Consider the following 14,273-nt stretch of genomic DNA (forward strand, 5'->3'; position numbering starts at 1 on the left):
CTTACCATTTCATGCCTCTATCTCTCTGCATAAATTATAGGCACCTTCTCCTACACTTTGGACCTTGCACCTCCATCTCTGCTGGTAAAATCAGCTTAGCTTTTATACCTAATGTCCTCTTTTATTTGGTAGGTGTCTTTAAATATGGGTTAGTTGTTTATTTTTTGTCTTTTTATTTTTACTTATTACTCACCCAAGAAGTGAGGGTATTTTTCCATTGATATTTTAGAGAGGAGGAGAGTCAAGGGGGAGAGAGAGAAACATTGATGTGAGAGAGATGTGAAACATCCATTGATTGCCCCCCACTCACACCCTGACTGGGGCCAGGGATTGACCCTGCAACTGGAATCAAACCCAAGACCCTTCAGTGTGTAGGCTGATACTCTAACCATTGGGCACACTGACCAGGTCTGGATTTGTTGTTTTGAATTACAATAATATTCTAATACATAGCCTATAGTAATTATATCTCTTACCTTTGTATTTTCTACTCAGACCCTTTCCAATCCTTCCTCTTACACCGTTCTTTTTGTTAAGTTGTGATTGTAATATGTAGAAAGAAAACAAAGTCAAGGGAGGCAATGTAAATTTGTGAAGGCCACAGGTATCAGGAATATTTAAAAATTCAATTAGGCAATATGTGCATAAATGCTTTTTATTTAGGGAAACTATAAATATCTGGTGTATATATATATATATAGAGAGAGAGATATATAGATATATATATAATCTATATAACCCATATTTTGGATTCTCATTTAAATTATTTCTTTCTCCAAGATTAAAGCATGCCTTTTTTTTTTTGTGATTTGCAAAGCCAAATTAGTTAAGGTGAAAAATGTTACTTAATATTAAAAGTGATAGAAGTTCTACAACAGTACTTCTTAAATAGCAAGTCACATACAAATTAGGAGAAAAGGGGAAATTGGGTTTCATGCATTTCCTTCTTTTGTCCTTTGCAAGGTCCTATTTGTCCTGGCAATAAATTTAATTGTGCTGTAGAACTGCCTAGTCTTCCTTTTGTAAGATAAGCTGTAGTGAATTTTGGAATATAGAGTTAAGCTTTATAACTGAAAAGATTTCAGAACTATTTCATCAGTGAGACTACTTGGTATAAAATTAAAAGCAAGTATTTGTGAACAGTTCAAATTTTTATCCACACAACTTTAAAATATTGTTATTTTTTCTAGACATTTGATAAAAGAAATTTTAAAATTATTTTCTTTGTAGTGTTTTAAAAGATCTAATACCCATAATGTTAAAGAGAAAATACTCTTTTTTCCATAGTTTCTTCACTCCTACATACTTCTAAAAATATTACTGTTGTTCATCATGTGAAGGATTGTGGAATTATGTTGAACAAAATTTAGCCTAACTTTGGCACGTTTTTATTACCTTATTTTAAGTTTTATGGTTATGAGCTATGTATTAAATTACTGCAATGAAAAACAACTAAGGTCTTAATAAAGACCTAGATTCTCACTGTCCAATATAGTAGACAGTAGCCACATATGACTATTTAGATTTTAAATTAATTTTTTAAATTTTAATTAAAGATTTAGTTCCTCATTGGCATTGGACAGGGCCATTCTAGATCATTGTTTCTCAACATATGTTCACCAGGTTATTGCTGAGTTCAGCCCAAATCTTATCAAAGCCTGTGATAAAGCACAGAAATATGCAATTTTAACTTAGTGAAGCTTGAGAACCTCTATATATTATGAATTTTAAATAAAATCTATTTTATGAGATAGTTTATATGATTAAAGAATATTAACTATTTTAACCGAATGATAATGAAATGCTGTGTGTTAAAACTTGTGGGATATGGCTAAGAGTGGTATTTAGAAAAAAGTTTCCAGCTTTAAATGCTTATTTTAGAAAAGAATATACAGTTACTAATGAATTCTGGCAAGATTTCAAACATTTACAAAGATACAATATGTTAATTAAAGAGTATAATTATTAATATAGTACAGATTGAAAAATAGTATAAAAATTACATGAAAATGTATCAGTAAATTTGAAAACTTCAGTGAAATGAAATATCTTAGAAAATATAACTTAAAACTGCTCCAAACAGTCTAAGAGAAATCACAAGGTCAGATAATTTTATCATAATTTAAAGAAACAGATAACTCAAATTTTATATAAAATGTTGGAAAGGATAGAAAAAGAATAATTTTTCTGAGTCTATTTAGTAAGATATGAATTTAATGCCAAAGCAGACAAGAATAGTAGTATATACTGTTACAGAAGACCGGAAAAAAACAAACAAGCCATGCTTAGAGAAAGGAAGTTACATTTTATTAAGGGCAGGGCCAGAGAAAAATGTGCCTTTCAAATTCTGGGCCCCCCCCCACATGGAGGAAACCTTTTCTATTTATACTTTTCCTAGCTCTTTTGTCTCCCAAATTTGGAATGAGACCTCCAGGCCTTCTGGGAAAGAAGGCCTACGTGCTGGGAAGGGGCCATGAGACCATCTCTCAAGGCCGGGCCTGGTGTCAGCACTGACAGTTCTCTCTGGGGCATAGTCCACGGCCTCTCTGGAATGGGCGTAGTCTTATTTTCCTTATTATTTAAGCAAGCAAGTGTTTACTGAAGCCAAAATAGCAGGGTTAAAATTTCAAACAGCAGTTTTTATATAAGATGGATGCTTCACTAACAACAACAAAAAGATTGATAAACATAAAAATTTTAATGAAATAGTATTTCATACCCATCAGAATGGCAAATGTTAAAAAGATAGCATAGATAAGGATATGGAATAGCAATGAAACAAATAGATATAATCACTTTGGAGAGCAATTTGGCATTATCCAATAAAGTTGAAGAATGACAACTCTCACTTATCAACTCCTATAGATATATAACTTAGAGCAGTGTTCTTCAAACTTCTCATCATAACCAAGCATATTAGTGAGACATTAAACCAGACCAGCAATTTTTACAAACTGGAATACAGCGTAATTAAAAACATCAGGTTGCTTGTTCATGTTCTTAATAAAGGTTATGGGTACTGCAACCAACTTTGTGGCCAGTTGCAGGGAACAATATGAGAAAGTGACAGATTGGTTAGGATAAGATTAAGATGTTCAGTGTGTTGCTTACCAAAACCTCTTATATGTTTAATGGTCAGCTTGACCATTACCAGAGAAGAAGAGCTAATATTGTACATTTTATAGTAATATAATATGTAGTTAGTTGTGAAGCTAAATCTACCCACTTTCTGTAAAATTGTTATTTACAATCAAATTATTTTAGTAATCTATTTTCAGGATGAATTTTATTGAGATACCTTTTTTCTCAAATTCATGACAATTGCAAAACTCTCATCCAGCATGTATAAAATTGCACTCAAATATTTCTATTAGAAGAAAAATAATAAGGAATAAAAAATACTGAACCATGTTCAAGATGAACTGTTGATCTGAAATTGTAAATAGTGACAATATTCAGAAATGTATTGACTATAATTAGTAAAAGTTGACTTCATTTGAGCCACATTTTAAAAAGAAAGAAAATAATTATAAGACTTTAAAGTTAAGATTATTAAAATAATTTCATCAAAACTAAATGTCCAGCCCAACTGGCATAGCTCCGTGGTTGAACATCAACCTGTGATCCAGGATGTCACAGTTTGATTCCCAGGATAGCCATATGCCCAGTGTGGGCAGTTCCCAGTGGGGGGCTTGCAGAAGGCAGCTGATCAATGATTCTCTCATCATTGATGTTTTTATCTCCCTTTCCCTTTCTCTCTGAAATCAATAAAAAGCATATTAAAAAAAACTAGCAGGTTTAGCTCAGTGGATAGAGTATTGGCCTGTGGACTGAAGGGTCCCAGGTTTGATTCTGGGCAAAGGCATGTACCTCAGTTGCAGGCTCCTCCCCAGCCAGGGCCCTGGTCAGAGTATGTGCAGGAGGCAACCAATTGGTGTGGTTCTCGCACATTGATATTTCTCTGTCTTTTCCTCATTTCCTCTCTCTTTAAAAATCAATGGAAAAATATCCTCGGGTGAGGATTAAAAAAAAAAAAAAAAAAGAACTAAATGGCCAATGAAAACGATAGGTAATGTATTATTGATCAGTGTTCTTGACAATATTTACTGAAATGGAAACAGGGTGGGTCTTTAAAACTTAAAATGAAAATTTTTTTACAGGAATTACAAGTGACAAAAGAACTGTAGCAATTCTTTTTTTTTTTTTTTTTAATCTTTATTGTTCAGATTATTACAGATGTTCCTCTTTTTCCCCCCCATAGCTCCCCTCCACCCGGTTCCCATCTCACCCCAGGCCCTCGCCCCTCCCGCTGTCTTCATCCATAGGTGTAAGATCTTTGTCCCATCTCTTCCCGCACCCCCCACGTCCCCTTTCCCCGAGAACTGTCCATCCGCTCCCTTCCCATGCCCCTGATTCTATTACATTCACCAGTTTATTCTGTTCATCAGATTTTTTTTTTTTAAAGATTGCTGATCCCTTTTAGTCATATTCTTTTTTTTTTTTATATATATATTTTATTGATTTTTTACAGAGAGGAAGAGAGAGGGATAGAGAGTTAGAAACATCGATGAGGAGAATCCAAGATGGCTGCTCGGGTAGGCACCTAGCCGCAGCCGCACGCAACAATTTCAATAAAATACAACTAAAATATAAAATGGACATTACCCAGAACTACAGGAAAGTCAACTGACTGGAAATTCTACAACGAGAAGCAAGGAGAAAACCAGAAGGAAGCACGGAGGAGCTGTAAAAGCCCAAGGTACGGAGACACGCGGCGCGCGCGGAGAGGACGGAGCCGGAGAGGAGGGAGGCCGAGTGCCTGGCGGGCGTTCCCTAGCGGGAAGGAGATAAACACTCCGACTGTGCTGGGCCCCCAACTGCTCTGAACCCCCGTTCTAGGCCAGACCCCGGGGACCCAGGCTCATCCAGAGGGAGCTGGGCTGTAAGGCGGTACTCGGGGAAGCGGCATAAGGAGGTCCCAGAGGCGCGCACACAGCGCGCAGAGAAGGGCCGGCCGGCTGTGCCGTAGGACTGCCCTGGCGGGAAGGAGACAGGCTCCAGACTGCTCTGAACGCCACCTCCAACTCCACTTCCAACTGAACTGAACCCCAGTTTCGGGCCCATTGCGGGAGAGCTTACACTGTTTGGTAGCAGGCGAAAATCGAGGGCACCTTTCTCTCAGAGGCGCTTGCAACAAGTACTGAAAGACCCTGAGTCTCAGGAGTCGCATAGGGCGGGGCTGACGGAAGCCAAGGCTGTAGGCTCCACCCTGAAACTCCGCCCCATCAGAAAAGCTGCCTGCGAAAATGCCTAAACCAAATAGATCACAAACGAAAGAAATGGAGGACAAAAAGCGACTGGATATAGAGTTCAAAACCACACTTATGGGGTTTTTCAAGAGACTCCTAGAAAAGGCCGATAAAATAAATGAGACCTATGAGGATATGAAAAGGGATCAACAAGAAATGCTAAGGGATCAACAAGAAATAAAGAATACATTGTCTGAAATAAAAAATATTCTACAGAGTCCTAAAAACAGAATAGAAGATCGCAAGAATCAAGTCAAAGATTTGGAACATAAAGAGCCAGAAGACACTCCTCTGCAGAAGCTAGAAGGCAAGAGAATCCAGAAAATTGAAGATAATGTAAGAAACCTCTGGGACAACTTCAAACGATCCAACATCAGAATCATGGGGGTCCCAGAAGATGAGAGAGAGCAAGATATCGAAAACATACTGAAAGAAATAGTGACAGAAAACTTCCCCCACCTGGGGAAAGAATTGGACTTACAAGTCCAGGAAGCACACAGAACTCCAAATAAGAGGAATCCAAAGAGGACCACACCAAGACAAATCATAATTAAAATTCCAAGAGCAAAAGACAAAGAGAGAATATTAAAAGCAGCAAGAGCTAAGCAGGTGGTTACCTATAAAGGAGCACCTATACGATTGTCAGCTGATTTCTCAACAGAAACCATGCAGGCCAGACGGGAATGGCAAGAAATATTCAAGGTGATGAATAGCAAGAACCTACAGCCAAAAATACTCTACCCAGCAAAGCTATCACTCAGAATCGAAGGTCAGATAAAGAGCTTCACTAATAAAAAAAAGCTAAAGGAGTTCATCACCACCAAACCAGAATTATATGAATTGCTGAAGGGGGTTCTTTCAGAAGAGAAAGTAAATAAAGATAAAAATTATGAACAACAAATACGTAACTATCAACAAGTGAATCTAAAAACCAAGGAAATTAAAAAAAAAAATCTGATGAACAATATTAACTGTTGAATATAATAGAATCAGAGGTATGGAAGGGGAGTGAACTGATGATTCTTGGGGAAAAGGGGAGAGGGGAATGTGGGAAGAGACTGAACATAAACTGTGCACCTATGGATGAGGACAATGGGGAGTGGGGAAAGGGCAGAGGGTGGGGTGGGAAAGGGGGGGAAAGGAACACTTGTAATAATATGAACAATAAAAATTTATTAAAAAAAAAAAAAAAAAAAAAAGAAACATCGATGAGAGAGAATCATCAATCAGCTGCCTCTTCCACACCTCCTGCTGGGGATGTGCCCGCAACCAAGGTACATGCCCTTGACCGGAATCAAACCTGGGACCTTTCAGTCCGCAGGCCAATACTCTATCCACTGAGCCAAACAGGTTTCGGCTGTTTATCAGATTTTTTTATTCTTTTGATTTTTAGATTCACTTGTTGATAGATATGTATATGTTGTCACTTCGTTGTTAAGAATTTTTTTATCTTTACCTTTTTCTTCTTAAAGAATACCCTTCAGCATTTCATATAATACTAGTTTGATGGTAATGAACTCCTTTAGCTTTTTCTTGTCTGTGAAGCTCTTTTTCTGACCTTCAATTCTACCTGTAAAGTAAAAATATTCTCCTGTATTTCTTCTCTACTCTCAATACTTGACTCTAAAAAAAAAAAAAAGTGAATGTGTTGTTTACTAGTACATTTGACAAAATGAGGTGCAAATACAATAAAAGCATGTTTTCTCTGTACTCTTCTTTGTGTTTGGGTGTGTTTTGAGGGTTGTCAGTGCTACCTTTGTAGCCATGAAAGCCTTCAGTTATACTGGTTAGTAGTAATTGGTTCTTTCTGTAAGCTTAGAGATAAAGGGAAAGAAGAAGGTTTAAAAAGGGGGATAGAGAAATGTAAAATACTGGAGAGAGGGATGCACAGACAGCTGAGAGCAGTGAGTAACATGCACGATATCCTCTGTGGCTGCACTGGTTGATGAAGTGCCTGTTGCGTTACCACATAACCCACGTTTTCCATAAGAAGACAAGAAAACTTTCTATAATAGAAAAGGAAGTTTAAAAACTATTTAAATGTTTTTTAAAGCATACAATTAAAATAGGTTTATTGTTTTAAAATCAGGTTAAGTAAACAAAGCAAAAGTGATAATCAAAATCCCACTATCCATTTTTGATATTATGGTGTATGCCATAGGCTTTATGCCAGCACATTTGTACATATTTTTTTCTTTTTATAAATGAGATCACACTTTAGGAATTGTATTGTTTGCAATCTTTATTCACTCACCAATATGTACCAAAGAACAATATTTTAATAGCTGTGTAGTTTCCTATTGTGTAGATGTATTACAGTTTACTTAACCAATCTTCTATTGTGAAATATTTCCAATTTTTCATTACGTAAACATTTTTTAAACATTTCTGCTATGGAATCATTACATCTTTAATTATTTCCTCAGGATAAGTTCATATATGCTGAGTGAAAACGAGCATATGTTTTTGAGGTTTTTAGGTTGTTAATAGTTCCTCCCAAGAACTCCAATTTTCCTAGCATTCTAAGAGTAATGAGAAAGGTCATTTAAATTAAAATTATATATGTGATAGTCACTGAAGTTATCAATTATTCTGTGTAGATATGGGTAGATCTTGTTTGAAGGGCTATATGTAAAATGTCATACTACTTGAATCAAAATAAGTTCATTATAAAATGATCTTCTAGTGATCCAATTCTAGTTAAGAATAAGTGGTTTTTTAAGTTTTCTTTTTATTTTACATAATTTTTTTCTTTAGTTACAATTCACACACAATATTATATTAGTTTTAGGTGTATTAGACATTATATAACTTTTTTTTTTTTTAGACATTATATAACTTACTAAGTTATCACCCCAATAAATCTGGTATCCATCTGACACCATAGTTATTACAATACTAGAGGCCCAGTGCATGAATTCGTGCATGGGTGGGGTCGCTCAGCCTGGCCAGTGATCGGGGCCCATTGGGGTCAGGCTGGACGTGGGGAGGGACCTCAGGAGGTGGGCCAGACGGGAGGGGGCTCCAGAAGATTGGCCAGCCAGCCCCCTCCATCAGGCCGATCAGGGGCGCTGGCTAGCTGGGGGGGGGGGGGGGGGCGAGAGGGGAGAAGGGGGCTGTAGGAGGTTGGCTGTGGGAACACACTAACTACCAGGGGGCAGCTACTGCATAGAGGCCCGGTACATGAAATTCATTCATGGGGGAGGGGTTCCTCAGCCCAGCCTGCGCCCTCTCCAATCTGGGACCCTTCAGAGAATGTCTGACTACCTCTCTAAATCCGGGACCACTGGCTCCTAACTGCTCATCTGCCTACTTGATCGCCCCTAACCCCTCTATCTGATTGCCCCTAACTGCTCCCCTGCTGACCTGATCACCCTTAACTGCCTCTGCCTACCACTGTATCCAAGACCCAGGTTTCCCTCCTCCAGCTGGTCACAGGCACCCAGGACCCAGGGTTAGCTTCACCAGCTTCTCCTGGGCCACAGCCAGAGGCACCCAGGACCACGGGGCATGTGACTAGTCCCTCTCACAGGCTGCAGGCACAGCCGCTGGTGCCTGGGACTGCAGAGTGGGCGATTGTCCCTCTCCTGGGCCGCAGGCAACAGGTGCAGCCGCTGGCCCAGGACCATGGGGTAGGTGGCTTGTCCCTCTCCCAAGCCACAGCCTGGCTGGTCCCCATTCCTCTCTCCCCGGTGTTGAGTGAGCTGTTAAAGCGTGAGGGTGTGATGATCATTTGCATGTTAACTCTTTATTGAATAGGATTATTGACTTTATCCCCTGTTCAGTACTTTATATTCCCATGACTATTTTGTAACTACCAATTTGTACTTGTTGATTTTGAGAGAGGGGGGAAGGGAGAATAGAGAAATAGAAACATCAATGAGAGAGAAACATCATTAATTGGCTGCCTCCTACATGCCTCCTGCTGGGGATCAAGCCTGCAACATAGGCACATGCCCTGATTGGGAATTGAACTGGTGACCTCTTGGTTCATGGGTTGATGCTCAATCACTGAGCCAAACTGGCTGGGGCCAGTTTGTACATCTTAATCCCTTTTTAACCTATCTCCCCAAACCCTATTCCATCTTAAAGAAAACCTTTAACATTTTTTCTAATACTAGTTTTGTGGTGGTGAGCTCCTTTAGCTTTTTCTTGTCTGGGTAACTATCTGTTCTTTGATTCTAAATGAAAGCTTTGCTGGGTAGAGTAATCTTGGTTATAGATCCTTGCTTTTCATCCCTTTGAATATTTCTTGTTAATCCCTTTTGGCCTGCAAAGTTTCTGTTGAGAAATCAGCTGACCATCATATGGAGGCTCTTTTCTAGGTAACTGCTTTTCTCCTGCTGCTTTTAAGATTCTTTATCTTTAATCTTTGTCTATTTTAATTATGATGTGTCTTGGTGTGGTCCTCTTTGAGTTCATCTTATTTAAGACTCTGTGTTTCCTGTATTTGTATGTCTGTTTCCTTCACCAGGTTAGGGAAGTTTTCCATCATTATTTTTTCACATAGGTTTTCAATTCCTTGATCTCTTCTTTCTGCACCCCTATAATGCAAATGTTGGTACACTTGAAGTTGTCCCAGAGGCTCTTGACATGATCCTCATTTGGGGGGATTTTTTTTTTTCTTGTTCTAATTGGGTGTTTTCTGCTTTCTTATCTTCCAAATCTCTGATTTGCTACTCTGCTACATATACTCTACTGTTGATTTCCTGTAATATATCCTTCATTTCAGTTAATGTATGCTTTGTTTCTGATTGGTTATTTTATGTTTACTAGTTAGTTTCATTTTTATGTTTCCTATCTCTTCATTGATATTCTCACTAAGTTCATCTATTCTTCCTGTAAGTTCATTGAGCATTATTATACAGTGTTTTGAATTCTTCCTCTGGTAGATGGCTTATCTCCATTCTGTTTAGTTCTTTCTCTGGAGTTTTGTTCTGTTCTTTCCTTTAGGAAATGTTTATCTCCTCATTTTGCCAGTCTCCCTGTGTTGGTTTCTATGTATTAGAGTTGCTCTATCTCTAGGACTTGGTAGAGTGGCCTTATATAGTAGTTGTCCAGTAGGGTCCAGTGGCACAGAGACCCTGATTACCCGAGTTGGACACTCCAGGTGCACCCCTTCCCATATGGACTGTGTACACCCTTCTGTTATAGTTGAGTCTTGATTGCTGTTGGCACATCAATGGGAGGGATTTATCCCCAAGCTTATTGGCTACACTCACTGTGGAGGATCAGCTATGCAGCAGTGCCACTGAATCTGCCTCTTGAGTGTATTGTTAAGGAGATGGCTCTCGGCATCCTGGGAGGTGCAGACCAAGGTCAGCCACCACCTGTGTCCTTCTCGGGACTACCCAGCATGAGCTACAAAGGATCTGCGGATGGCTTCTGTTTGTGTTGGACATGAGGTGCCCACGATAAGCCAAGCTACTAACCAAGGCCACTGCCCCTAGTGCCAGGCTTGGGAGCACTTAACAAGTGGTCTAGGGCAGTGTTTCCCAACCTTCTCTCATGATGAGAATCACCTGGTGGAGTTGTTAAAACACAGATTCCTGAATCCCAACTAAGAAGTGCTAAACTAGAATTTTTGAGAACATATAGGTAAAATTGCATACCTAACTTAGTGCTCTGTATATAAAATCTGTCTTAGAGCACTAGTTAGGTATACAATTTTACCTATATGTTCCCAAAAATTCTAGTTTAGCACTTCTTAGTTGGGATTCAGGAATCTGTGTTTTAACAACTCCACCAGGTGATTCTCATCATGAGAGAAGGTTGGGAAACACTGGTCTAGGGCATACTGAGGGCAGACGCTGCTTGAGAGATTTTAGGAAATTGAAGAATGAGCCAAGACAGCCTGTCTTTATGGAAAAGCCACTGGAAACAGGTTGGGTAGACCCACAAGTTGGGTGAAGCAGGGTCTCGGAATCATCAGGGTAAGGCAAACAGTGTCAGCCAGGTTAATGGTGCCTACTTGTTGGCTCTGTGGGGGAAGGGCTCAGAAAAGGAATAATGGCCTCTGCCGGCACTTTTATCTGGAAGAATGCTGCCTCCCCACAGCTCTTATGCCAGACAATTAAGTTCCTCTTGTATGTCCCCGGCCCTTTCTAGCTGCTGCCCCAGTACTGGAACTAGAGCCACCGAGTCCACAAAGTCCATGCACAGGCCCTTTAAGAGAAACACCTGGGACTCCAACAGCCTTTCCATCTCACTCAGCTATAATCCCTGCTGGTATCTATAACCAGAGGTTAAGGGGACTTCTTTTCCTGGTATTAGAACCCTGGCCTGGGAGAGAGGCTAGGGGACCTGGTGTGGGTGTGGGACTCCTCGCTCCCCATGGAGCACCTCTTCAGCCAAGATCTCCCTCCCAGTTTTTATCTGCTACATATTGGTGTGGGACCAGCCCGTTCCAATTTTCCACCCCTCCTACAGTCTTAACGTGGCTTCTTATTTATAATCTTAGTTGTAGGACTTCTATTCAGCTAGAACTCAGGCAGTTCTGAATAGTTGTTCTGTAATTCAGTTGTAATTTTGATATAGTTGTGTGATTCAAGTACTGTGTTTACCTATGCTACCATCTTGATCAGAACTTCCTAGGTTTCCTTTTTGTTTACCTTTTTGTCTAAGATATTTTCCTTTGTAAAGAGTGCCTGGAAATGTAATAATGCCATGAACTTTATGATTCTCCACCTTTAGTACCATGGGAAGAAATGCTCTTAGAATAAATCTAATATGTAATAGCAAATAAACCTAAGCTGTTGTAGGCAGGTAAAATCTCCATCTGCACTTAACATGAAGAATGTCCATATCAGCTCTGTGTTGGAAAAGTTTCCATCAACAAGGAAAGGAAAGAATCTTCTAGAACTAGATCTGTGACCAGGGTATCAATTGTAAGATCAAGAGTTGATGGGATATATCAGTGTTTTTCAACCTTTTTTGGGCAAAGGCACACTTGTTTCATGAAAAAAATCACGAGGCACACCACCATTAGAAAATGTTAAAAAATTTAACTCTGTGCCTATATTGACTATATATAAAGTAATTCTCTTGAATAGGAATCAAATAAACACAAAGAAAGTATTTTATAATTACTTTATTATGAAATATTAAGTAAACAAAATAGTGAAAAATTATAAAATTCTTGTCTTTTCTGCACCTACGGCACACCAGGCAACATCTCTGTGCCGCGGAACAGCGGTTGAAAAACGCTGGGATATATAAGGTAGAGTCATTGTGGGAATGTTTATAGGAAAGAGAAGTGTCTCAGACATGTGTAACTTTCTCATGGATAAAACATGTAAGTTACTGATCTCAGAACCAAAAAACTGCCCAAATGGCACAGCAGTGAGTGTACTGACCAAAGTTTTGTTTTGATTGGTAGTCACATAAAATACCAGATGTAGTAATCAATGTGTTATTAAACCGTAAACTACCTTGAAAGGCAAGAATCATGTGATTAATACTTGTTTCTCCAACTCTCAAACACATCTATAATAATAGAAGCATAATGTGCTAATAGACCAGACAGCCAAACGACCTTCCAGGTGTTATTCCAGACCAAGCCGCAGTGGCAGGAGCTGAGGCGTAGGCAGTTAGGGGCGATCAGGCAGGCAGGCAAGTGGTTAGGGGCAATCCAGCAGGCAGGCAGAGGCAGGTATAATCAGGCAGGCAGGCGAGAGGTTAGGGGCAATCAGGCAGGTAGGTGAGTAGTTATGGGCAATCAGGTAGTCAGGCAGAGTTAGACCAGACTGCTGAATGGCCTTCAGATGAAGCTGAGGCAGCGGTGATTAGGGGCAATCAGGCAGGCAGGCGAGAAGTTAGGGTGGGCAGGTGAGTGGTTAGGGTAATCAGGTAGGCAGGCAGAGTGATTAGGGTGATCAGGCAGGCAGGCAGGCAGGTGAGCGGTTAAGTGCCAGAAGCCCTGGGTTGTGAGAGTGTTGTCCTCCTGCTGGTTTAGGCCTGATCCCCCGAGGGTTCCTGGATTGTGAGAGGGTGCAGGCTGGGCTTAGCCCCTGAATTTCATGCACCAGGCCTCTAGTATTTAATAATATGAATCAATAAATTTCGAACCTTATATCTAATTCTTTCATCAATTCTTCTGAACAGACTGGATTATGGACAGAACTTGGAAAGATTGAGAAAAATTTCTTAAAGCCACTCCATACAGGACTTAATATGTCAAAAGCACATTATGAAGCAGAAATTAAAAATAGCCAAGAAAATACCCAAGGTTGGTAATGTGCAATTTCATTTTTGCTTAGGTCTAACAATAAAATAGTCATTTTTTTTTTAACTGCAATTTATATTAAAAATAAAGAACTTCTTAATCTTATACTTGACTAATTTATAGCAAACAAGGAACCATGACAGCTAAGTCATTTTATTTATAATTAAAATTATTCTTAGCAGATCTATAAGCCAGTTAATACTGAAATTGGATTAACAAATATTTAAACCAAACTGAAACATATTCTGGTTTTAAAATCTCAAGTCCTAATTAGGAATCTAACTGTATTAGAGGTATTTTTGTTTGAATATCATTGTATTTCTTTTGTTATTGTTTGTTCCACCATCCCTTTATTCCCCCCCACCAAATTTATAAGTTTTAATTCATCCTATACATGCCAAAATAATGCTAGTCACTTAAATAAACATGTTAGAATTTTGATATTTTTATTTGCTAATTGCTTGATTTAAGCATACCCTGAGATATTAAACATTAAGACTTAATTTATATAAATAAAGGACATATTTTAAATGGAATGATGAAAGCTTACTTAACTTATTACTGAGATCTGAGAGTTGTTTTAAGATTAAAAACATGACACAAGATTTTTTTTTCTCTTACAGAAGTCCAGAGGTCTAAAGATTTTTGTTCTGTAACCGTAGGTGGAGAAGAGATGCCTAATATGCCTCCCGAAATGCAGCTTAAGGTAGGTCTGAAAATTTTCTAAGCTACATCCACTT

The 14,273-nt window shown here is 39.0% G+C and overlaps 1 protein-coding gene across 2 annotated transcripts in view; it reads left to right on the forward strand.

The window, feature by feature from the left end:
- GLMN (glomulin, FKBP associated protein) overlaps positions 1-14,273 on the forward strand; it is a 48,856-nt gene that overhangs the window by 33,664 nt on the left and 919 nt on the right. Inside the window, exons 17-18 of one of the 2 annotated variants that reach the window (XM_084873420.1) lie at positions 13,413-13,536; positions 14,157-14,239. In XM_084873420.1, the coding sequence (XP_084729546.1) occupies positions 13,413-13,536; positions 14,157-14,239 (207 nt within the window). The remainder of the gene's footprint in view (positions 1-13,412; positions 13,537-14,156; positions 14,240-14,273) is intronic. The other variant, XM_084873421.1, reaches the window with a different exon arrangement.

The sequence above is a fragment of the Pipistrellus hanaki genome, assembly GCF_964339955.1.
Source record: "Pipistrellus hanaki genome assembly, chromosome: 2".
In the NCBI taxonomy this organism is placed as follows: Eukaryota; Metazoa; Chordata; class Mammalia; order Chiroptera; family Vespertilionidae; genus Pipistrellus; species Pipistrellus hanaki.